Source organism: Capronia epimyces, assembly GCF_000585565.1.
Source record: "Capronia epimyces CBS 606.96 chromosome Unknown aczIQ-supercont1.5, whole genome shotgun sequence".
Taxonomy (NCBI): domain Eukaryota; kingdom Fungi; phylum Ascomycota; class Eurotiomycetes; order Chaetothyriales; family Herpotrichiellaceae; genus Capronia; species Capronia epimyces.
In genome coordinates this window covers 1818950-1843593 of record NW_006912908.1, presented here as the reverse complement: position 1 = coordinate 1843593, position 24644 = coordinate 1818950, and the positions used below count along the sequence as shown (strand labels likewise).

Here is a 24644-nt window from a genome sequence, read left to right as displayed (position 1 = left end):
GCAGGCGCAAGCATGACGGAGATCGGGGTTCTGTGCCGCCGACCGCCGTCATATTCAGGGCTTAGGGGCTCAGGGCCCAGGGCGCAGGCTCGGACACCGATGGTTAGGCACCTAGCTACGTACCTACATACCTATACTCCGTAGGTGCCTAAGGTAGGTACCGTCCTACTAGCACAGCTGTTCCTGAATATGCACATCCTTCTGACGTCGATGGCACTGGATCGCCAGGGACGACGACCTTCTCTGTCGAGCGACTGCATATGGATACTACGCTATACCATGCTTGTTACAACGCATCTCCAATGACTGCTCGGTGCGGGTTGGTCATATGGAAGTCTGCGCACTTCAACTTCGTCAGTCCCTCACCCTAGACTTCGAGGCCTTCATAGCTTCTCGCAGACCGTAATGAACGGTGACAGCACGCCTGGTAAAAGGGTTAGAGCCACTCGCACTGGTTTGGAACTTCCACATGGAACTCACTACTCATGAACAATCTCCCCGTCAAGGCATCATGGATCACAGTCGTCATGCTGGGCAACACCTCACCGGCGCCATCCTCAATGACTTTCACAAGTTCATAATCATATTTGTCTGTGACGTCCCTGTTCAGCCTCCTCACCCGCCAAACGGTTGCAGGAGCGGTGGGCGCATTCAACGGATCGTTAAAAGCAGCCATTCCCTGAAGCACCTTCGGCATGGCCGCTGCGAAGATATCGCCATTTGCGTCCTCGGAGAGATTGTCAATGGGGTAGTTGAGATCAATATGGTGAACCTTCTTCACTGAACCATTCAAGCCGGGTTGGAACACGGTGATACCCCCGACGGCAGCACTGGGAACGTACAGCAGCCCATCAGAACCCAGAAGGAGACCGTTGGGGAACTTGAACCCTGAAGCCACTTGCTTGCAGTCTCCACTGGCCGAACAGTAAGAGACGTCGCCAGTAGCCAGGATAGTGGATAGATGGTGTTGCTTGAAAAGAGGATCAGCAGCTATTTGGTCATCTCAGGCGGCCTCCTAAGCCCTGCGAGTACTCACCCAGCCAGCCTTGTGCAGCCCATGATCATTGGTGAAGAAGAACCCGCCACCCTCGGCCAGGGCGACGTTATTTGGCGTCGCGATGTGGGGGTCCGCGAACGTCTTGATGTGTTTCATGCTATCGGTGTCCGGCTCAGTCGTGAATAGCTCGATAGTAGAATTTCCTCCCACAACCGTATTGTCCAGCAACTCCCCTGTCAGGGGATCAACCGAAGGCCGCGCGTTGATTAGCCACAACTGGATCTCCAAGCCGTTTGCATCTGCGGAAGTAGAAGCGGAACTGCTTCCAGTGAGACCCACGACATGGATGCGGCCGTCGCCATGGACACCCGAGAACCCTGGTGTCTGGAGCACACGGTAAGTGAATCCCCCTTCGCTTGACGGGTTATCAATGTTCAAGGCAACCACATGGTCGTGCAATGCTCGACCCGACGCGTTTAGGCGGTGTATACTGGCACACGAACGAATCAGTATCGTTCTAACAAGTCCAATAGCAAAGTGAGAAGACGGCGGTGGCAGACTGTGCAAACGAAGGGTTTATACAAACGGTAATGTGGAATGTCTAGTGTGGGAGTACATGGGTCGCGGGCCAGCTTCAGAGGTCAAACAATGGCATATAAGTGATGCAATGGTGCTGCCCCTTGAGCAGCCAGTCTGAAGGTTGACATCAACGGATCTGGACGGGCAAATGCCTACTTTGGCATCCAGTGTTTCCTAGCCACTGGGTCCGAACACGCGAGAAAGAGCGTCCGAGACTTCTCATCCAGCCACATGTCCTCGCATGCCTGGATGTTCGGATCGCCGTGGATGCGGTGGCAGCTGTACGGGAATTCGGACACAGAAAGGACGGTGCGGCCCAAGCCGAGTGTGGCGAAGAGGAAGTCCTTTAGGAAAAACTGGTACAACAACGCCGCGGCGGCGAGGAGGGCCGAAACGGCAGTGAGTTTGGAGGGCATGGTCAAGGTCAGGTCGGGATGTGGGATGTGATGCTATATTCGTATACCGCACCACAGAGATAGATATTTACCTGAGACAACCCCGACTTGGTCACCAGTCAGAGAATCGGCCAATGCAGGATTCGACGACCTCAGACGCAGGCTTGACCTAGTTATGGTTGCGAGAAAACAAGTCCATTCAAGTCTCGGTCGGGGAAGTCTGTATGTTATGCCTAGGTTCGTTTATTGTCTCCATACTCCATTCATGTCGGGTACTTCTACACCCAAACCCCACATTTGCCCCTCTCGACTCTCCGGGGCAGAATCGTGCTTGCCGCGAACGGCCGCGGCCCAGATCTCAGGCATGTACGATTCAAGAGTCCTTCAGCATCCAGCGAGGGGACGGTGTCGTTGAGGTTTCGAGGTCTACAGAGAATGCCTATACCTAGGGGAAACAGAAAACGTGCATTCGGTCGAGGGAGGCAGATCTTGACTAACTCAAGTCCAAGCCAAGTTAACTAACAGTACGGAGTATGTCATCGCTCCATCGCTCCTTTGGTCATTCATTGCAAGTACTCATCACCAACTTCCTGGGCCATAACATCAAACATAGGTTTGGCGCTGAACCAGCCCGCTCGAGGCGTGCCAACGCTCTTGTAAGTGAAAACGGCATCTTCCTCGTCGATCTTGATAGTCTCGCCTCCTCTGCCAGCGACGGCGGCATCGGCCATCAATTGCGTATGGCAGCATTTCTCAAGGGAAACGAACCAAAAGATGGTGGCTTCAATGGTCTGGCCGACGGTCAGCAGACCATGGTTTTGCAGTAGGCAGGCCTTCTTGTTGCCGATCGCCCGGGCAATATTCTCGCCCTCCTCCTTGGCCAGTACGATGCCTTTGAACGAGTTGTAGACCGCCAGGTCATTGTAAAAGGCGCAGCTGTCTTGCGTGGTGATGTCGATGGGTCGGCCAAGAGTGCAGAACGTTCGGCCGTAGATGCTGTGCGAGTGGGCTGCGCAGAGAACGTCTGGTCGGGCCTTGTGGACGGCTGCGTGGATCATGTATGCTGCGGTGTTGAGGAGACGGTTTGGTCCCCCGTCGACAACGTGGCCCTCATGGTCGACCAGGATTAAGTCTGAGCGTTTGATTTGGCTGAATGCCAGACCGAACGGGTTTACCCAGAACTTATGCGGATCAACGGGATCGCGCAGCGTGATATGGCCCGCGACCCCTTCGTCAAAGCCGTACTTGCCAAATAGTCGGAAGGCCAGTGCCAGGCGACCCTTGAGATATTCTCGCTCCTCGTACTTGTCTGTGAAGCGGGGTGGGCTGGGGAATTTCTGCAGCTGGATCACGGCTTCGCCTTGCTTCAACTTAGGTTCGTTGGGTGCCGTGCCTTCGGGTTGCGCATCGGCCGTGTCGAAACCCTTGGAGGGAGTGGTTGTCTCCGTGTACGTGGCCGTAGGTGGTGCCATTGTGATAGCTGGGACGTCTGGGATATGAGTTGCGGGTGTGACAGATGTCCAGCGATGAGAAGAACAACAGTCAGATGGAAAGTGAGACGGAACGAGTGAGCCGAGGAAGGAGGGAATGTCCGTGATATAGGGATGTCGTGGTCGTCGATGGGTGAGTGGTGGGGGGCAGGTTAGGAGGCGGTGCGGGCATTGCAGTGGCGAATCAGCCCTGCAGCAAATGCTTACGGACTTGATCGGCGCCAGTTAAGCCTTGGGTGATTCGCCAGCGTCCCCCGCAGTGGCCCTGGCTTTTGGAGCACGCCTTTCAACGACAGATACAGAGAACAGCGTATCCGTACAGAGTGCGTTCCTACTATCCGTCCACCCCTGATGGCACGACAGCTCGCATGGCATTCGCTTCATGAACGGGCTGCTAGTCTTGCATTTCTACCCTCCAGGACACAAAAAGCAGTTCGGATATCTATCTGATGCTCAGTACGGAGTACTCCGTACGAGTAGCACGCACGGGGTGAGCCACTGGGATTGCTTTGAGCCACTGGTGCTGGTGGTGCTGATAGCACCATGATAGCATGCACGAGCCGTCTCAGCCGCGTTCACGTGACATGCAATATGTGATTAAATACCATACTTGGTAAGGAGTACTGAGCAACCTTACCTTAGGTAGGGATACTAAACCTATATGTAGGTGGTAGTGCCCATCTCCTATGTCGCTTCTCATGATTAGGTAGCCTCGCATGCCGCCCATCATAATGATCGGTACCTTGGTAGGTCCAGTGTCTCCGGCTAACTTGCTGTTTGGTGAATTGTCATTTGAAACAATATTACTCCAGGCTGTAATAGACATACAGGTATTGGCAAATATAGCCCCCAGATTTGCTGTCATGACAAGCAATTTCCGCGGAATGTCGGACGTCATTCGTGGATGAAGCTCTTGCATACGGTAATGACTTGTCGCCTGGAACGTTGAACGAATCGACTTCACGAATCGCGTGCTTGCGCCTACCCTGTTTTCCGTGTTGATATGTGCGGAAGCATGAGGTACCACGTCCTTGTCATTCAGTCAACACGCTTTCTCTCTAGGTAGAGAACTCACGGCCTTGCTGTTGTCGATGGACTCGACTCCAATACGACCTACTGAAGTTGGTTCTCTCGCCGCTTCAGACCCGAATGAAAGTGAATTCCTTGGGAGCTCCAGCGGAGTATTCTTCATCAACACGGTATTTCGAACATTTGGAAAGATACCGGTCGACTCGAATCAGAGTGGTCAGGACGACGACAATGTCCAAGAGCCTGAGATTGTCAAGGACTACTTTTTCGACTCGGAGATCTCTTCCATTCGGAATGACCATGATTTCAGACGGCCCTGGTCGAGCCAGCGGGCCCCGGCATCGACAACAATATACGGCATTGATGATCAGGGAATGGGGGTATCGCCTCCCAAAGAGCTCGCCAGGGAAATGATCCAAGTCTATTTTCGCACCTGGCATCCCCTCTTCCCGTTTCTGCATGGCCCTTCTTTTCTCGACGACATGGAAAGACTCTATACCGATCAATTCCATGTCGAGACCGTGCGACAGACTTCTTTTCGGCAGTCACTTTGTCGAATGGCTATCTACCAATGCGTATTCAACATCTCGGCGCTGGGAACCACCACGGACCGCAATTTCCTGCCGCCTCAGTGCAGAATCGATGCTAATGCGACTCTACTCTCCTGGGCGGGATATATTGCGACAGCCCATGACCTGCTGTCTCTTCAAGCCTTGCTAGCGATGCAGCTCTATTTTCTATCGAAGATGTTTTTACGAGACGCGGCCGCCGTCGGTGGCCTGCTTTTCAAGACGTTGGTGGCTGCAGGGTTTCACCGATGCCCTTTTCGTTCTGCACAGCTATCTGCTTATCATTGTGACATGAGAAAAAGAGTGTTTTGGAGTGCGTACGCCATCGATCGCTACCTCTCTCAGGCGCTTGGAATGCCTTTTATCATGAGTGAGTCAGATATTGATATTTGCCCGCCCGGTACGGCCGAGTTGCACCGGCCAGTACGGACTCGCCACACAGAAGTGAGCTCGCCGGAAGAAGTGTTGGCACATTTACCACTGGATCACCCGACATTAGGGACGACCAAGGCTCAAGATGTCCTCACTCGTACATCCGTCGACCCGGTGTCTCCTCTAGAATCCGAACCTGGGAGGCACCCAAGACAATTGGGTCAAGAGATAGTCAACAATTTTGTTGCATGCTCTCGCCTCACCAGCCAGACCCTGTCACTGTTTCACAAAGCCATTAGGAACCGGGTGATAAGCAGGGATAAGGTGCTTGACTTGACTTCCGAGGTGCATGCATGGTGGAATGCTCTGCCTAACGATCTTCAAGAAGACCAAATTGTTCCTTCTGGCCAACCCAAGCCCACTTTGGCACCTTTCTTCAAGTTTCTGTACCACCATTCTGTCATTCTTATCAACAGGCCATTTCTATCACTCCCCGCCACAAGCCCAGACTTTCGGTCCAGCTTGCAGACTTGCATCAATTCCAGCAGAGCCATTCTTAGGTCTGTCCAGGATCATGTTAAACAGAAGGACTTCTTGCCCTGGCCGGGACTGCTTGCAGGCGTATGGACTGCAGGGCTTGTTCTGGCTCTTGCCTGCAAGTTAAGGCTCTATCCCCTTCTAAAGACTTATCTGTACGTGATTTGATCCTCGTCTTCTGGTGCATTAGACTGACAGGAGCAGCGATCTCGACGTTTGTCTTTCTTTGCTGCAGGACATGGGAACAAGATGGGCCAACGCTCGACGATGCCATGCATCCATCAACATGCTGCTTGATGCTCTGAAGTCTCAGGCAGAGGGTGTCCCGTCTCCGACGACAAATTTCTTTTCAACTTCTGCTTCAAAGGACCTCCCGACCCAACCGTCCTCGATATCTCAGAACATAGATGTGGCTTATGGAGATGAACGGGCCCCCAAGCGACAAAGATACACCAGTCGACCCAACAATCAAGATCATCTGTTGCCCTCTCTCACAGCATCAGCTAGGATGATGGGCTCAGATACCTACCACACGCATCACTACCACCACGGTTCTTTCGCCAACGAGGCGCAGCCAGATTTGACCAACGGAAGCGAACGATTCCAGGATTACACGGGGCCAAGCTTTGATATTGATATTGAACAATTCAACAACCTAGATCGAACTCAAATCATTCCGCTACCTGTTACCGAAGGTAACCTCTCAGACACAAGCGGCGTGTTCGGCAATCTCAGCTGGGACTTTCTTGCCAATGGGAGAGCAGCTTGATGGATTCGATAATACCTAGCAGCAGTATGGAAGGCAGGCTTGTTGGAATTTATTGGGTTCGCGCGAAGTCTGGATCCTCGTTGTCCGACATGGCTTCACCAGATGAAAGCCTCTTCGAAATCTTTGGCTAAGCCAAATCTTCCGTTCGGGCTCCAAACGGGCCAATTTTCTTGTTGGACGGCACCAGGCAGAGGCAAAGATGGCGCGCTGCTTGTGGCCGCAGCCTCAAGCTCTATAGAGTGATCGTGAAAGCCCTGCTGCGTACCGTATTCTCGGAACTGGTCTGTCCATGCATCGTGAGATGGTTTAATGGAGCCGGAAACCTCCGGAGTCGAGGGTCGACTATCCTTCTCACTCGTGGGACCCTGGGCGCATTTCCCAACGGCAATACCTGCCACCACGTCACTATACTCTTGGCTCCAGGCTCTGATATCAGCCACCGTGAGTAACGGTCGGCGCGACCAAGATTCCATCAAAGCCTTTTTGGCCTCGGAGTTCAACGACATCGAATCGATTTCTGAAGTTTCAAGGTTCTGTGGAAGCGTTAACTGCCTTGGTCCTGGAATATTGCCGGAAAGGTGGATTCACAGCATTTGATAAGGAAGACTCAAGGACGTCGTTCGAGGTTTCGGCAAGCAGATGCCGGAGTAGGGTTTCTGTTCTGTGGAGTCGGGTTTCCAATCTTTCGACATAACCTTTGGCTGGCCCTCTAAGAAGACATCGAATCAGCCGAGTACACAAGGGCAAGTATTCGCTTGATGTCCAGGATTATAGCTATGCACCGCAATTGGCAAAGAGCTCCCTTCTTACCGTTGGCGCTTGACCGGCCAGACACAGGTTTGTCCTCCCGCGCGGCAACGAGCACATACTGGTCTGTGGGAAGTCACCATTCAGGTCAGTCTCGACAAATTCTTTTTCATATATAGTGCAGTGAAGAGCCTGCGGCTGCCAATGTCCATGAGTAACGGTACCGTCTGACTAGACGCAAGGGGCACTGCAACCCAAAGTACCTGAGTCAGACGTTGTCGACAATGGCCTGTTAAGGTCTACTGACAGCCTGGGCGCAGAAGCCTGTAGAGGATTCCCACCTGTTGCCATCGCACTACGTTCCAGACAGTCGTCAGCGCCGGATCAATGGTGGGAAATGAGGCCATTTCACGCACTCTTTGCTTTCTCGCACGACATGCGAAACAAGCCGAGGACGACTGCGATAGCGACCCTGACTTCCTTGCTGATTTGGCTGGCATCCCTGCGGTCGCACCAAGTGACAGCCTCGTTTTTCCGCGAGCGACAGGGGTCTGCGGGCAAACGCAACGCGGCCAATCTTTTGGCCGACAAAGGATAGTCCGATGTTGAATATCTAGCTTGGGCAAAGTGGAATATGCGTCCATTTTACATTTAAAGATGGGAAGATTTTGACGCAGGAAAAGCACAATTCCACCATATTAGAATCGAATCACGCAACCCGGGGTCTTCGCACGAAGCGGAGCTGCCGCCCAGGCTGTGATGCTAAGGACAATCGGCCGCTGGCGTGCTCGAGCTGGCGGGTACCGCTGTATGCCCAGGCACTCGACATACTGCAACCAAGACACCAGTCAATCCATGTATACCACCAGGCGGTATTTATATGGCTGGCATGATCTGGCAACTCTCGGCCCATGAGTTCCATATCAGAAATCCCCTGTTGCGCCGATCACAATCATGCCCGCTCCGGTAGACATCTCGACAAGCGTCTCGGCTCTTGATCTCGACAGTGAAAAACAATACCCTGCCGTGACATCGGCTCCAAAAGATGGATTGGTCCATCAGAAGCAAACCGAGGATGAACGGGCTGCGTTCCTGGCCACCTTCACATTGGAGGAGGAGAAGAAGATCCTGCGCAAGATCGACTACCACTTTCTGCTTCTCTTGGGCCTGATGCACATGACGTTGGTTTTGTCCCTTTCTCCTCCTCTGACGGTCGAGTACTAAAGGGGTTGCAGCAAGAGCATCGACACGGCCAGTGCCGCATCCGTCAAGGTGTTGCAAGTCGGCCAACCCTCCAACATCCTCAAGGAGCTTCATATGACCGCGGATCAGTACAACTGGGTTCAGACGTTCTATTACGTGTGTGAAATCGCACCCGATGGCTCAAGACGTGCACTGACAGAAAGGATAGTTCGGATACATCTTCTTCGAGGCGCCCATGGTGGCTACGATGAAGAAAATGCTTCCCCATCGCTACTATGCTCGGATCTTGGTGTCTTGGGGCACCATTCTGGCCTGCCATGCCGCTCTCAAGGGCAAAGAGGGCTTCTACACAGCCCGATTCTTCATGGGTCTGATGGAGGCGGGGCTTCTGCCGGGGCACTTCGCCCAACTGGTCAGCTGGTACCGCACCGAAGACATGCACAAGCCTGTCATGTGGTATACTTGCCTGCAAAACTGCTCCGGCATCATTGGATCGTTGTTAGTGTACGGCGTCAGCTACCTGGACGGTCGGTGCGGCATGAGTGCATGGAGATGGTAAGTGCCCGCCCGCCATCCTGCTCAAGTGCACTGTCGTGTTGACCAGGGCCAGGGTTTTCCTCATTGAGGGCGTGGCTACTATTGCTTTCGGCATCGTCGTCTACTTCCTGTGGCCGGACTATCCCAAGTCCAAAACAAGCGCCCGCTGGCTCAGCGAGCGTGAACAGGACTTCATCGAAGCCCGTCTGTCGGAAAACGCGCCACGCACGGCGGAACCGGCGTTCAGCTGGCAAGAAGTGCGACAGTCCCTCACCGACCCCATGACATGGCTCTTCACCGGTTGTCAGGGCTTTGTCAATCTCGGCGGCTTCGGACTGACGTGGTATACGCCGACCATCGTCACCGACCTGGGCTTTGCCAAACTGCCGCGGAACCAGCTGCTCATCATTCCGCCTTCTGCAGCAGCCGTGCTGGCCTGCATCTTTGCCGGCTGGTTTATGAAGAAAGGCTACATCACGCGTCCGCTGTTCGCCATGCTTGATCTCTCATGTATGGTGGTCTGCTTCATCCTCTTCTTCACCATCTCTTCCCGAGGCGGCATCTACGCGGCCTGCATCATCGCCACCGCCTTCTACTGGATGTATTTCCCCATCTTCTACCCATGGCGCACTGCCAACCTGCGCGGTGCGACGCGGACGGCCGTCTCGATTGGCATTTCAAATGGCCTCGCTCAGTGCGGCGGTGCCATTGGCCCACAACTCTTTCGGTCGAAATGGAAACACAACCGCTACCGCAACAGCTTTGCCATCTGTGCGTCCTTCGTCATCACCGCCTGGTTTGTCAATGCTTACACCTGGTGGGTCACGAGAAACGTCGAGTGTGATGTCCAGCGCATCAGGCATCGGCGGAAAGAGGCGGCAAAGGAAGGCAGGGTTCTGAATGACGATGACATCAAGGTCTTTGAGGAACGACAGTTCTATCAAGGTTTGCACCGAAAGACTGACGGCTGAACCATGGTCTGTTCGTGGAGCGGAGAAAAGATGGTCGGGAAGATTGGAAACATCGGACCAGAGGAGTGCTGCAAGGTTGACCAGGCCAGAGGAGTGCTGCAAGATTGACCAGAGCCAAGTCTATATACGGAGTATACTAAAGTCTGATGCATCTCAACGTGAAAGGAGGCGTCCGGGAGTTGGCTTAGGCCTGTTTCGGACACTCGTCGGCCACTGCCAGCCTAGGGTTTACTTTTACTGTAAACAGAAGCTCACGGCGGCTAGCACCTAGAAATGCTTATGCTTATGAAGTGATGACCATTCAAGGGCTCATTCTGTATACTGTATATTGACCAATTCCCCCTTTTCAATGACTGACATAGACTACCGTAGTGCCGGTGCACTCGATTACTGATCCACCACGAAGCCGTCGTAATGTGGCCGCATGGTGATGGGCAAGACGAGTGGAGGGCGGATGGACTGGGCGTCGTCCAGCAGATTGACGCCCAGCCCGGGCCCGGTGGGAATGTCGACGAAGCCATCTATGGGCACGGGCACGTGGTCGACCAGATCACTCCCCAAGTGCTTATTGACAAATTCCCCCCTTTTCAATAACTGATAGAGATTATCGTAGTGCCGGTACGTACTCGATTACTGATCCACCACGAAGCCGTCGTAATGTGGCCGCATGGTGATGGGCAGGACGAGTGGCGGGCGGATAGATTGGGCGTTGTCCAGCAGATTGACGCCCAGCCCGGGCCCGGTGGGAATGTCGACAAAGCCGTCTTTGGGCACGGGCACGTGGTCGACCAGATCACTGCCCAAGTGCTTGACGGTGGAGGTGGCGGCCAGGGCCTCGAAGCCGGTGGTGTACTCCTGGATGGCGAAGTTGGGCACGGCGGCGGCGATCTGCAAGCAGGCGGCGAGGCCGACGGGCGACAGCGGGTTGTGAGGCACGAGCTGGACGTTGTGGGCCTCGGCCAGCGCGGCGACCTTTTTGGCGCCGGTGATGCCGCCGCAGAGGGCGACGTCGACGCGGGCGAACTCGACGGCGTCGCGGCGGAACAGGGCCTCGAACTCGTACAGCGAGCCCAGGCGCTCGCCGGTGGCGATGGGCACGGCGATGCGGGCGGCGACGCGGGCCATGGCCTCGGCGCTCTCGGGCCGGATGGGATCCTCGACGAACAGCGGGCGCGTGTCGGCGATGGCGTTGGCAAAGGTGACCGCCTCGGCCGGGGTCAGGCGCCGGTGCACCTCGATCAGCAGGTCGACCTGGTCGCCGACGGCCTCGCGCAGCCGCCGGACGTTGGCCACAGCCTCGTCCATCTTGCGCACGTGCGGCTTGAAGTAGACGGCGTCGTGGCTCTCGTCGAGGAACGGGTTGATGTGGCCGAGCGCGTTAAAGCCCTGCGCCATCTTGCGCCGGCACTCGTCCACGATCGTCTCGATGTCGCCGCCCAGGATGTGCCCGTACACCCGGGCCTTGCTGCGACACCGCCCGCCCAGCAGCTCGTAGATGGGCACCCCGAGCGCCTTGCCCTTGATGTCCCACAGCGCAATGTCGATGGCCGAGATGCCCGCGTTGATCAGCAGGCCCTGGAAGTAGCTGAACCGGTGCATCACGTTCCAGTGGTGTTCGATGTCGAACGCCGCCTTGCCCACCAGGTACTCGCCGAACCGCTGGATCACCGTCGCCGCCGCCGAAATGTGGCCCCAGATGCCCGCCTCGCCGTAGCCCACGATCCCCGTGTCCGTCCGGATGCGCACAAACATGAACTGGCCCGCGTGGATCGGCTCGACGCTCGCGATCAGGTGTGTTTTGGCTGGTGCCGCCGACATCTTGACAACTGCCCACGCTGGGTGTTGGGTGCTGGATGCTGGATGCTGGAATCTGGAATTAGGAAGCGAGCGACTGTTGGGGTTCCAAGTGTTGATAACGTCAGGTCTGGGTCCTCGACATTGTTGATCTGCTGGCTTTCATCTCGGCAGCACGCCGCCAGCCTGAGCATCCCCCCAGTATCCATGAACATCTCCTAATTCCTGTAGGTCCAGGATGGAGCACGGATATTGCTGTTCAACTGGGTCTGCTAATCCCTGCGCCGAGTATCATAGTTCGGTGTTTCCTTTGGCCGATGATCTATCTTCCGTTCCCACTCCACTTGATCTGACGGCTCTACTCGGTAGACTGTAAATCGTTACAGAGAGGAAGCCCTTGGGTACCAGACGATCAATGTTCCCAGGAAGTCTGGCTCGCAATCCCTTACGCCTCCTTGGTCGATAGCTAGAGGTATACGGCTTTTAAGACCCCCAAGTCGGCGACTACAGAGGACGCGTATTCCAACTCCAAGACCCCGATCGGCGATGCCTAAGGAGCCTCTGTTCGAGAACCATGGATGCTCATCCTTGACGGATCTCGGACCCTTCAAATCGATACCATGTCAGGCATTAATCGTGGAGGCGACAGCCGTGATGCCAATGATGCCCACCCCAAACATCCGGGGTTGTCGCAAGGCAGCGGACAACGGGACCTGGCTACCGTCGCTGATGGCGGCCCCTAGTCGGGGTGGTCGACAAGCAGGAGGGCGGCATAGCCAGATGGGACCGTCGCGGCGAGGGTGAGGTAAAGGTGAGTGGAAAGGTGAGGAGGTGGGCGGAGGGTGCGGCGGGAGGAGCTGGGGTTTAAAGCGGCACAGTCGGGGTGAGCGCCCAAATGAGGTCGATGCATTTAACCACCCCTATCAACTAGAAGCAGCCTAGCGTCGCCAAGGGACACGCCTGGAGCTGGCCCCATCCGCCGCGCTGCGCATCCCGAACTTCTCTAGTAGACCCTGGCTCGAAATTTTGGATCGAAGAAAGTATTCTGGAAAGGCATCAAACTAGGTACCTACCTATTTGTACCATCACCGCCATACACCCATACACCTTTACGGCAGCCATTCATCCTTGTTTCTTCAATTCACTCCCTTGATCTTATCCGGTATTTTCGTAACAGTCTCTGTCGCAATCTCACCCTTCGCCTTTGCTGTGTTCTCCTCGCAAACGCCGTCAATATGTACGGTGCAGCCCGACAGGGCCGTCTTGTGCTGCGAGCCCTACGATGCGTTCCCTCAACTTCCTCATTTTCTCCTCTGATCCGAACGCTACCCTCAAATACCCGCGTCCACTCTTCAAGGTTCATTGGAGCCAGCCTCTTCTCATCCACATCTAGATATGGACAACAACATGCCGCCGCGGAAGACCTAGGGGCAGAAGACCTCTCTCAGGTACGGCGCGAGTTTAGCAAATTTTCCGAGCTAGGCGAAGCTGGAGTCCTTGATCAGAGAATCGTCAACACTTTGGCGAACAAGATGGGCATACATACAATGACTGAAGTACAGCGCATGACAATCAACGAGTGCTTAGACGGCTCGGATGTGGTTGCTCAGGCCAAGACCGGCACAGGCAAGACTTTGGCATTTCTGACCCCAATCGTGCAACGACTGCTGAGGGATCCTAATTTCAACACCCGGAGAGCCTCCATTGGCGACACGAGGGCCCTCATTATCTCACCAACCCGCGAGCTGGCCGAACAGATTGCCGATGAGGCGAAAAAGGTTGTTTCGGGAACCGGAGTTCAAGTGCAAACAGCGGTCGGTGGCACTCAAAAGAAATACCATTTGAAGATGATGCAGCGCATGGGCTGCCACATCCTGGTCGGGACACCTGGCAGAGTCAAGGACCTTGTATCCGACACATACAGTGGCGTTAGTCTGGACAATATCCAAACCTTTGTCTTGGACGAGGCCGATCGACTTCTCGACATTGGCTTTGCTCCAGAAATCGAGGCGATTCAGAGTTACATGCCTCCACGAGATGCCAACGCTCGCCAAACTCTCATGTTTTCCGCCACCCTGCCCAGAACTGTCGTTGGATTGGTGAAAAAGACCATGAGGCAGGACTTTAAATTTGTGCGAACCGTTGATCCTGATGAAGCTGCCACTCACGAATCGGTACCGCAGAAGGTAGTGTATCTACCTGGACTGGAAAACCAACTGCCAGCTATCACCGAGATTGCCTACAAGGCCGTCCAAGCTCACAAAGCGGATCCGGCGAACAATCCGCCCTTCAAAGCGATAGTATTCTTGTCCACCATCAATGAAGTAAGGATGGGCTACGAAGTTCTGCGGAACATGCGCGGAGGATCTGGTGGGAGAGGCGGGGTGTTCGACCCGCATCCCCTGGCTCCCTGCAAGATCTATGAGATGTCGTCGAGGCTGACTCAAGCCGAGCGGACAAAGAACTCCCAGGCGTTTCGACATGCTGAAAGTGCCATCATGGTGTCCTCGGACGTTGCGGCCCGTGGGATGGATTTCCCCAATGTGACGCACGTTATTCAAGTGGGACCGCCCAAGACTCTGGAAGATTACATCCATCGTATCGGCCGGACCGGGCGTGCAGGTAAGCCAGGCCAAGGCTGGCTCATTCTGCAAGACGACGAGAGGAACGAGTTTAGACAGCTAGTGCGCGACCTCCACGCCCACAACATCTCGGAAGACTCCTCGCTCGAGACTGCCAAGCTGGACATGAGTCAACCTACACAGCTTTCCGTGGAAACCGGCAAGGTCATGCAGATGGTCGAGTCTGGGATTAGGAGCGTTCCTTTCGGCGACAAGGCGAAAGCTTACCAGAGCATCCTGTCCTCGTTGAACCAATCTGGTGTGCGACGGTCGAAACAGTCCATGGTCAACCTGGCGAACAGCCTCGCCAAGTTCGGGTACGGCCTGGAGCGGCCACCGCACGTGTCGCGTGCGTTTGCCGCTAAGCTGGGGTTCTCAGGCGTCCGAGGTCTCGAGCTCAGTGCCCATGAAGGCTCGACCAATGGCTTCGGCCTCGCCTCAGGTTCAGGCTCAGGTTCAAGCTTCCGAGGCGAAGGACGGAGAGATTCTTTCGGCGGCAACCGCGGGTCATTCGGTCGGGGTAGTCGGGCACCGTCAGACCGAAGACAAGATTTCGACAGTGATTCAAGATCTGGCCGCCGCGGGGACTACGGTACCCGCGGGGAGAATAGCCGTTGGGAGAGTACCCGTGGCGATCAAGGGTCTCGCTGGTAGGACAGTCTTTCGATCGAAGAGATGCCCATCGAGCGCCAAACCGCTCTCGTGGCGGGATATGGTGTCTGAGCCCTCGATGTCACTTTTGAGGCGAGGCATTGTCCAATCTGTGCCTTGACTACCGAAGGAGGCGTGAGCAAGTGCCTCACATGGAAGACGCCCTATTCATATCCCGGTCACGTTCGATCCATCTTTCCGACCGAAACCCTTCTTGGCTCCGCATCTGCCCACTGCTCTAGGTTCGTCGACTACGCGAGTTCATCTCATCCGGACACTTCGGGTCACTGTCCGCAGACTGAGAACAGACGGCGGATTGCCATGTACAACACCTTACACCATCTCTTTGGTTGGATTGATTGAAATCATGCTCTGAGATGGCCATGGGCCGCCTCATCTTCTCTCGAGCCTTCATCTGCGTCGAGCGCTTTCACCGACGCATCTATGCTGGAGCCAACCAACATGCATTTACACGGGGCGTCTGACTGAGTTGTCAAAATACAATTTTTTGGATACCCTTGTTCTCTTCGTCGCAAACCGACTCCTCAACTCTTCCTTCAATGTTTCTGATAGCTTCTTTGGGGTCCCTGTCCACCTGGCATGATCTGGAGCTGCTCGATTGTTGTGCAAAAAGTATGCGCCTGTATTATGTATATGCTTGTATGTATCATTGTTACCTCCCGAATGGATCGGGAATAGGATTGTTCAGCAGCGTGGATAGATACAGAGGTTGCTTGGGCTCGCGGGCGCTATCATCGGGCTCTTATGTACAGTGCTTTCACGGCAGGGCGGGTGCTACGCATACAATAAAGCAGGCAAGAAATGAAAATAAGAATTCTCCTCTTCCACCGTCGATCTGTTGGGTGAAGCCCTTTTCGTGGTTTCTCCTTTCCACGTTGTTCTCGGCATGCTTAAATACCGAGTAAGACTGGATATTGGGACATTCATCGTCGTCAAGTCTCTCTCAACCGCCGCATGCAGGCGTCAGCATCAGCTCAGAGACAGCCACGAAATCATTTTCCTTTAGTGGCTACTCCGCCATTGCTTTATCTCCTCTTCACTAATCTCTCTGAGGTCGTTGACGTTTGCGACTTCACCAGTGATGGCCCCTTTGATCATCTCGGTAGCCCTTCCCAGGGAGGTACCCTTGGAGACAGCATATGTGGCCGTGATGGCTTTCACTTTGATGATGCCAATGCGGGGGTCATTCTCACTGCCGTCATGGGTACCGTCTCCCAGATCACCAAGCCATGTCTTCAACGTAGGCGTGTAGTATTTCTTCACGAGGCTGCGGTCATCGCTGACGCTAGCGGTGCCGGAAATGGAGGCCCATGACCCGGAATTGTTCAGGAAAGAAATGTTGACGTGAGAGTCAGACTCGAGGTCGGAGGTTTTGCCAGAATGGGTGTTTGTGTGGAAGATGAGGTCGATACCACCGGATTCCTATGTCAGTAGAGTCAGCTAGTGGGTCAACATAGGAGTAGAGAGGTTCTCTCAGACCTGTGCAGCCAAAGCCATGCAGCGGGAAACTAGCAACCCAGAGTCGGCAATACGTGTAGTCATCATGCCGAACTTTGATGTCTTGACGAAGCCATTGAGATCGTTGATCTTGTCTTCCAGGCCAGGCTCGTCCTGGTTCTTCGCCTTGTATCTGTTTGATTTGTCAGAGTTCCAAGAAGTTCTTGTGCCTTCGGCGAAGAGGTCAAAGGAGAGGCAAGAGTGTTAGGGCAACGAGGTGTCACGTACGGGTCGGCGGGCTGCGAAGAAGTCATGACGACAGTGTTCTTTAGGCGGCGTTGTATTCTGAGATGGGATGGATCTGAGTAGGAGACCAAGCAGTATGTGTCTCGAATGGAATGATGGTGGAAAGGAAGGAAGAAGAAGACCTAAAGACAGAGTAGATACAGCTGCTTTCTAAAAGCCTAGTGGTAGTCGGGTGAAGGCAAGGCCTGCTTGATGAGTGACGTCGACTGTGCCGTCCCGTCACCCGTGAGGTAGTACCTGGACGGCAGGTCCGCAGAGTGAGGGGGTGCATTGGTCACCGAGTGGAATGATCCGTGATCCTGGTGCTCGTCACCATTAATGCTGCCAACCAGACTTCCCCGATGATGGCGAAGGCGGGCTCCCGGCAGGAACGGCCATCATGATCATGGTACGAGTATGAGCAAAGTCATGGACACTTGTGTCACAGCATGCTTGGTACAGTGGGTTAAGGGCCTACAGACAGCCACGGCGCTCTCCTTTCTTCCCTCATGTCTATGTTGTCCCAAGGAGAGCTGAGCGTATTTGCTGGTATTGTTGATGGGAGGATGGATCGGGATTTCGTTCCTCGATGGAACCGGTGCTCAACCTCTGTCGTCGAACACTTTCTGGCCGACGAGGCTGCCGCATCTCCACTTCCTCCATGACGTCACCGCTTTGCACATTCACCAGCCCAAGGACACAGTACGAAGCATCGGAGGGAATTAAGGGAGGCAGCAAGAGGGTGGGAAACATTTGCTCTCCAATAGAGAGCAATGGGCGAGTTCAATGATAGTGTAATAACTGTTGAGTAATTAGCCACCACTTCTGCCGGCATCGACAGGGTGACCTGTGGTCTTGGAAGTAAACTATAGCAGGTAGTGGCGTGTATCTATCTGCATTGCCACCATATAGACCTCATCTTCCTCCCCCGGAGGTGGAACGATTCCTAGACTTTGTTGACCATTTCGGACACTTGTTCAGGACGAGTGTCGTACCAAAGGAATCTGACAAGCTAACAGGCTGATAGCCGGGTCCAGTATTCCATGGCAAATATTTCCCCCATGTCTCACCAGCGGCATCAGAGACATCACGCACCCCCCCCATCGTATATCATCGCAATAGGCTGTGCGAATAGATCTGCGATCCGGCATTGTTGTCGCCCATAACGTTGGCATACTGTCGCTTGTTTCTCATGCTCTGGCCGAATGACATCTGGGACCATGATCGCGACGGACGACCGCGTCCGTAACAGGCGCCACCCCGGATGGTTGCAGCAGCGTGAAGAGACCATCGGAGAATTGGAAGGATAGTTGCCACGAAACATCTCACTTGTGAAAATGAGCAGGAGATGTTCGCCCATCCGCTAGTCTTCGCTCAATCGATTTGCTCATACTTGCACGAATCGGGGCCCTATCACACGAGGGAGCTTCCTTCGCAAGTCAGGAGGATTGACCGACTGCGCAACATGTTCATCTCCTGCCGACATGGTGCTCAGTCGTGACAGGACTGACAAGATAGAATCCTATGAGCTGCTATGAGCGATGATGAAGTACGCAGATCTGGTAAGTTCCCCATGATCAGGCGTCTTCGTTTTAGCATCACCAGCGAGGTCAACTAGTGGATGATACCGAGTCGGCCTTCCCATTCATCCTCCTTCTTGATGTCATTCTCCCCTCCGCCTTTCCTGCGTTTTTCATTTCGTTTCCGTCTCTTCTCTTCGCGTTCGGCCTCGTCGAGTTCCTCGGCCTTCTTGATCCTGGCCTGAATATCGATTTCGCCTAGTCGCCTATCCTCTTCCTCTTGGTGTCGCTTGCGTGCTTTGAGCATCTCCAATCTTTCCCTGACATCTTGTAGAGTTGCCCGCTTTACCTCGCCTGACTGGCCAGTGTTGAAGAGATGTTGCTTCGAGTTGAGATGTTCAATGTATTGTACGTTGTCCTTGTAGGTCAGATCACAAGCCTCGCAGTAGAAGCCCGCCCCTTTCCCTCGCTTTCCGACAGTTGAACCAGCAGGGACGAGCGTGCTCTTCCCAACCATGCTAGCGACATCCAGCCGCGAGTTTCTTGCCGACGTCGTCTCGAGAGACGAGAAGTCGACGGGCTTGTGCCACTTCTTGCCTTCCAGCTTGGCCTCATAGCGGGCCTTGGCCTCTTCTCTGCGTTCCTCGGTCTCCTTCTTTGCCTTTGCTTCATGTTCGGATTTATCCCAAGTCCTTCGAAAGTCGGTGTCAGAGGCGGGAGCGCCGTACGCTGATTTGCGCTCAGCCATCTCGCTGATTACGGGTAGGTGGACACCGCGATCAGCGGAGTCCTGGAAGTGTTCGAGGGTGAGGAATGCAAAGGTCTGTTTTAAGATCGAAAGATCTGAGTAGGATGTGAGGTGTGGGGGTTGGGCAACTTTTCTGGTGCCTGCGCCAGTGTCATGCGAGGTGCAATGGCATTTCGAGTCTGCGGAGAAATAGCCTGCCCGCCATCGCGACAATTGGGGATTTATTTTTTTCACTGACTGAACAGCTCTCTCAACCTCTACTGAGTCTTCACCTTGAACAGCTTCTATTATGGCTAGAAAAGCTTCACCTTTTGATCTCGCCAAATGCGCGAGGCCTAATATACTCAAACTCCAGCCGTATCGATGTGCTCGAGAGTGAGTGCCGTCCCCGCATCGCAATTCGTCTACTGACTCATCATTGTAGCGACTACAAAGACGACGGAAAGAACATCCTCCTCGATGCCAACGAAAATGCCTACGGTCCTGGATTAGCACTAGACAAGAATGGAATTTACAAGAATGATCACTTTGAAAACCCTCAGGTCGACTTCCTGGGCCTCAACAGGTATCCAGATCCTCACCAGATAGCATTGAAGGAGCGGTTTTGTCGACTGCGAAATACGCGTACACATACCGATAAACATCTTCAGCCTGCGAACATGTTCTGTGGCGTGGGCTCCGATGAAGCCATTGACGCACTGCTGCGGTGCTTCTGCGTGCCTGGAACAGATAAGATTTTGACTTGTCCTCCTACATATGGCATGTACGCTGTCAGTGCCGACGTGAACGACGTGGAAGTGGTGCATGTGCCTCTGAATGTGGAAAATGGCTTCTCATTGCAGCCACAGCTCATCGCGGACAAATTGTCTTCAGACCCATCGATTAAAATGGTATACATCTGCTCCCCCGGCAACCCCACCGGGGCTGTTATTGAGAAGGAGGATATCCAACAAGTCTTGGAGCATCCCACTTGGAATGGGATTGTGGTGGTTGACGAGGCTTATATCGACTTTGCCCCGGAAGGATCAAGCCTAGCAGAATGGGTCCTTGAATGGCCGAATCTGGTGGTCATGCAAACATTGAGCAAGGCATTCGGTCTGGCCGGAATACGGTTAGGTGTCGCTTTCAGCAGCCCGGAGATCGCGTCACTACTCAACAACATGAAGGCTCCATATAACATCTCCAGTCCAGCGAGTGCTGTCGCGACAGCAGCCTTGCAGGACGCAAACCTGGAGGTTATGCGACAAAACCGAGCAAAGATACTCAAGCAGAGGGATAGACTTCTCCAGGAACTGCCGCGGATACCAGGTGTTGGACAGTTTCAAGGAGGAACAGACTCCAATTTCTTGCTTGTTGAGATTCTAGACAAGCCACGGGAACAGGGTGGACAGCCAGATAATGCAACGGCTCTGGCAGTATATGAAACTTTGGCGGGTCAGCGGGGAGTTGTGGTGAGATTCCGCGGCAAGGAACATGGGTGCAATGGATGCCTGCGCATCACAGTGGGCACGGACAAGGAAGTGGACCGATTCTTGGAGGAACTCAGAGCGGTCTTGCAGGGAACATACGCTTTGCGCGCCTCACGAGTCAACGGTGTAGAGGAGGAGGAAAAGCGCGAGGCAGAAGCAAACAGCGTGATATCATAATGCAGAGATGATAGGCATCCACTGGCCCTTATGGGCAAACCACGAAAGCGAAATGGCGCCTCACAGCTGACGGCTGGACCGGGAGCGGCCTTGTGGTTACCTTAGAACCCTCTGCCTAGTTAAGTGGCTCTCTTTAGCCTTGCCCACCCGCGTTATACCCAAAAGCGACAGAAGTAAAGAAACACCCTGTCAGAGCATGCCAGCACATCATCCTCTTGTCCTTCGCAAAGCGGTTGATGCTGTGCTTCCAGATCTCTACACGCCACTGGACATTCACACCACATCTCTGCCTCGAACCCTGCACATTTACTTGGAACTGCCTGGCAGCCTACAGCCCTGCTCAGGTACAACCGCGAACATCTCCCCGAGCCGTCCTATACCCTCCCACGTGTGTACGCCGCACCACCCTACGAGGGCTCTTCACCACCGTCAGCGAGCGAATAACCAGTCGCTGAAGATCTCGAGAGTCAAATACTACTGCCGTCCCCCCTCGTCTGCGCTACCGCACCTCCCATCTTCCCGACGCTGTTGCATCTCGCCCGCTGTCTTCTTCCACGAAGCCTATCCTACGTTGGTCAGTCGGCTGCGCGACAACATTGGCTTGTGATCTGTTCAGGTCGTGGTAACCTAAGACTCCCGTTTCTTTGGGAGAGGCCAACTCATTTCCGCCTGACTTGCTGGATTCATCCATCAGGCACTGACGTCTCTCACGCTTTTGGGGAATCATGTTGAGTGAAGGAAAGAGAAAGATTTTATTCGGCGAAACACAAATCTAGCACTGTCATCTGAGTCTCTTGTACCGCGCCGTTAACAATGGTCAAGGCGGATGTCAAGCGGGACTACTATGCGGATCTGGATCTACCGCCGACTGCAGATGGGGAAGAGATCAAGAAGCAGTTCAGATTACTGGGTAAGAGGAGTAGGCCACGGATTGTTGGCATTGGCTTACGCGTGCAGCGAAACAATTCCATCCTGATCGGAATCCTGGCCATGAAGTCGACGTCTTGCCCAAATTTCAGGCAGTCCAAGCCGCTCATGAGATTCTGAGCGACCCGGTTGAGAAGGCCAAATATGATGCTGCGCGATCAAAACTGGCTGGTAGAAACCCCACGAGTAGTCATGCATCCGACCCATATGGCTTTACTCGGTCTTCAAATCCCAAAACAGCCACGTCGACACCACACTTCCCTTTCCCTCCGCCTCCGAAACCCAAAGACAAGCGGCCGCAATTCCCAAACCCCAACCAGAAGCCTCAGACGTCCGCTGGGGCTGACAAGTTCAATGCCTTTGCTCGCGGAGCACCACAGTCATGGGACAGAGCCAGATTCGATGATGCCAGAGCAGAAGCGGGGAGAATGTTTCCTAACATGAGACCAGCACCTACTGCTCAACAGGTACCGCCACGCACGCCACGCCAGGCTCCAACAGCACCGAAGCCGTCATCCTCGTCAGATCTTCCCCACGTCTCAAATATGAATCCCGCTGGCTTTCCCGGATTGTCTCGGACTCAAAGTGCAAGAAAGCAAGGGTACACATCTGGTGCGCATGGAGCCGACGAGCCACAGGCACCTCGTTCTGCATACTCTTACGTCCGAGCAGACCATGCGCCAGGATCCCCAGCGCATGGATATGTGCCAGATGATCATATGCGAACACCTCCAGTAACTCGGGCTAGACCTGCAGTAAGTCCCCTGCGACATACGAGATCCTCTGACTACGACATGCGAAGTGATTCATTCGGAGGATCACGCCCTTCCTCCAAGTATTCAGGAGTGGGCGGTGAAAGGACCGACATCCATGGAGATGGTCTGCATCGTTCTGCGAGCGTAAGGCACTCGCCCGTCGACCCACGTTGGGATGACCGGGGACCTTTCGGTAGGTCGTCTGCTCACTTCGAACATCATCCTCGACATCGTAGTGCCAGTCCAGGGATGAAGAACGGGATTCACGCCGACTTTTCCTCCGAATCCTCTTCTAGTGAAGATGAAGTACTGAATATGAACTCAAGGCCCAAGGCCATGCCACGGTCAAGAACCCAAGGCTTGAATCCGTTTGGCAGGATCGTCGATCCAAATCCAGGTCTAACAGGACAATTCCCCAACACTAATTACACCAGGATTGTTGAAGATGGCCAGTACAAGTTTCCTGCTCCCGATCCGAGGGAGTCCATCCGGAGACCTTTCCCAGATATGACTTCCCCTGATGTCGACGCACCGAAGCCGAACGGTTTGCACGAATATGGAGGACGTGGTGGCAAATCGGATGGACCCAAGTACGCTCCCTCTCAAAGACCCCCTGTTTACCCGTGGTTGCCAAAATCAGGGCATGGCCCTGCTGCCCGGAAAGGTGGCTCTTTTAATGGCCTCCCTCCTTGGGCAGTTCCCTCGAGTGTCTTCCCGCAAATGACGCCTCCTCGGCTTCGAAGGCAGGAAAATGACAACCCGGGGCCCCGACGTCGTCCTCCACTCTCTCCCTTACATTCATCCGATGTAGGCGCTAACTTCAGACGCAGTCATGATCATGGCCATAATGTGCAGACGACGTTCTCAGCGGCTGCGTGGCATGACAAGGTAACCGCCGAGGACATCTTTCGTCCGCCAGAGGCCCAGATGCGAAAGTCACCATCCAAGTCAACCCGGAGTGGCAGCAAAGCCGCAACGACAAGAGATCGAGGACTATCTAGGGGAGTAGACGTAGAGGGCGGCTCCTCATCAGAGTCTGCAGGTGGACGATCTACCCACCATCGTGACGGTGGCTCGGACGAAGATAAACACGACAAATCGGCCGCCTTCCAAAGAGGGAAACTGCCAGAAGACTGGGCAGCGAAGGCAAAAAGCGCAGCCGCCCATACAGGGCCTTCATCTACGGCCCATCGGACAGGTCATGAAGCCAGGGATGATTCCAGAGATCGATATGTCTTTGTCGAAGAAGACGTCATGGATGTGGACGATACACCACCCAGTCATGGAAAGCAAGACCATAGCCCTCACGTGGTGCACCAGTCTACACGAGAGGCAGCTCCACCATTATCAGGAAGACGATCGACAAACGGAGGGGTTGACTTGAAAGAATTCGCCCAGCAGGCTCCGTTCGCTCCAGCCTCAACAGGATTGAAGGATCTGGGCGACATTGCCACTCACTTGCCGTTTGAATCACGCCCAGAGGCGAGTGTCGATACAGGCGGCAAAGCCGCGGCCAGGCTGCGTGCACTCAATCTCCCCAAGCCACCCAAGCCAATAGTACCGCCGGCAGTAGATCGACTCGATCAGGCCAATTGGTTGCAGTACGTGGACCACATGAATGCGTACATGAGGGAGTGGAACCGATTCAACGCCAAAATGATTGAGCATTTCCGAAGTCGACAGGATCGAATTTGCGGAACCATGTCGCCGAGTTGGATCAGCATGCGTGGGGACGGGCCTGACGCCGACAGCTTGGAGGAAAAGAATTCGCACGAGGCCGGTTATGCCGCATATATGCAATGGTTGAAAGACGATACCCAGTGTCGAGATTGGTGGGATCATGCGCACGAAGAGCATATGAAGTGTATGGAAGACCTGGGACGAACTAGAGAGGCGGTCAAGACGAAACTACGCCCGGTTTGAATCGGCGGCAGGGCAGGGCAGGGCAGGGCAGGGCAGTTGGGCCCAAGTCTCAGCCCAGGCTCCATGGCCGAGCCATCAGTGTAGCATTCTATGTTTGGAGTACGAACGAGCAAGGCAGGCA

The 24644-nt window shown here is 54.4% G+C and overlaps 10 protein-coding genes across 10 annotated transcripts; 5 read left to right on the top strand and 5 right to left on the bottom strand.

The window, feature by feature from the left end:
* Positions 1-436: 436 nt before the first annotated feature.
* Positions 437-1992, bottom strand: A1O3_06615 (uncharacterized protein; the record flags this gene model as incomplete). The annotated part of the gene is made up of 3 exons (XM_007736733.1): positions 437-970; positions 1037-1487; positions 1733-1992. The coding sequence occupies 3 exons, from the start codon at positions 1990-1992 to the stop codon at positions 437-439; spliced, it is 1245 nt and encodes a 414-aa protein (XP_007734923.1).
* A 542-nt stretch (positions 1993-2534) lies between these two features.
* Positions 2535-3443, bottom strand: A1O3_06614 (uncharacterized protein; the record flags this gene model as incomplete). The annotated part of the gene is made up of 1 exon (XM_007736732.1): positions 2535-3443. One exon carries the CDS (start codon positions 3441-3443, stop codon positions 2535-2537), a length of 909 nt encoding a protein of 302 aa, XP_007734922.1.
* A 1109-nt stretch (positions 3444-4552) lies between these two features.
* On the top strand, positions 4553-6737 carry A1O3_06613 (uncharacterized protein; the record flags this gene model as incomplete). The annotated part of the gene is made up of 2 exons (XM_007736731.1): positions 4553-6123; positions 6173-6737. The coding sequence occupies 2 exons, from the start codon at positions 4553-4555 to the stop codon at positions 6735-6737; spliced, it is 2136 nt and encodes a 711-aa protein (XP_007734921.1).
* A 1701-nt stretch (positions 6738-8438) lies between these two features.
* Positions 8439-10195, top strand: A1O3_06612 (uncharacterized protein; the record flags this gene model as incomplete). The annotated part of the gene is made up of 4 exons (XM_007736730.1): positions 8439-8665; positions 8720-8843; positions 8896-9242; positions 9298-10195. The coding sequence occupies 4 exons, from the start codon at positions 8439-8441 to the stop codon at positions 10193-10195; spliced, it is 1596 nt and encodes a 531-aa protein (XP_007734920.1).
* Positions 10196-10825: 630 nt separating this feature from the next.
* A1O3_06611 (galactonate dehydratase) lies at positions 10826-12013 on the bottom strand (the record flags this gene model as incomplete). Its single annotated transcript, XM_007736729.1, has 1 exon — positions 10826-12013. One exon carries the CDS (start codon positions 12011-12013, stop codon positions 10826-10828), a length of 1188 nt encoding a protein of 395 aa, XP_007734919.1.
* Positions 12014-13224: 1211 nt separating this feature from the next.
* Positions 13225-15264, top strand: A1O3_06610 (uncharacterized protein; the record flags this gene model as incomplete). The annotated part of the gene is made up of 1 exon (XM_007736728.1): positions 13225-15264. One exon carries the CDS (start codon positions 13225-13227, stop codon positions 15262-15264), a length of 2040 nt encoding a protein of 679 aa, XP_007734918.1.
* A 1020-nt stretch (positions 15265-16284) lies between these two features.
* Positions 16285-17033, bottom strand: A1O3_06609 (protein bli-3; the record flags this gene model as incomplete). Its single annotated transcript, XM_007736727.1, has 3 exons — positions 16285-16704; positions 16762-16912; positions 17008-17033. 3 exons carry the CDS (start codon positions 17031-17033, stop codon positions 16285-16287), a joined length of 597 nt encoding a protein of 198 aa, XP_007734917.1.
* A 1585-nt stretch (positions 17034-18618) lies between these two features.
* On the bottom strand, positions 18619-19272 carry A1O3_06608 (uncharacterized protein; the record flags this gene model as incomplete). Its single annotated transcript, XM_007736726.1, has 1 exon — positions 18619-19272. One exon carries the CDS (start codon positions 19270-19272, stop codon positions 18619-18621), a length of 654 nt encoding a protein of 217 aa, XP_007734916.1.
* Positions 19273-19561: 289 nt separating this feature from the next.
* A1O3_06607 (histidinol-phosphate aminotransferase) lies at positions 19562-20918 on the top strand (the record flags this gene model as incomplete). Its single annotated transcript, XM_007736725.1, has 2 exons — positions 19562-19647; positions 19697-20918. 2 exons carry the CDS (start codon positions 19562-19564, stop codon positions 20916-20918), a joined length of 1308 nt encoding a protein of 435 aa, XP_007734915.1.
* An 813-nt stretch (positions 20919-21731) lies between these two features.
* On the top strand, positions 21732-24523 carry A1O3_06606 (uncharacterized protein; the record flags this gene model as incomplete). Its single annotated transcript, XM_007736724.1, has 2 exons — positions 21732-21828; positions 21876-24523. The coding sequence occupies 2 exons, from the start codon at positions 21732-21734 to the stop codon at positions 24521-24523; spliced, it is 2745 nt and encodes a 914-aa protein (XP_007734914.1).
* Between the last annotated feature and the right edge of the window lie 121 nt (positions 24524-24644).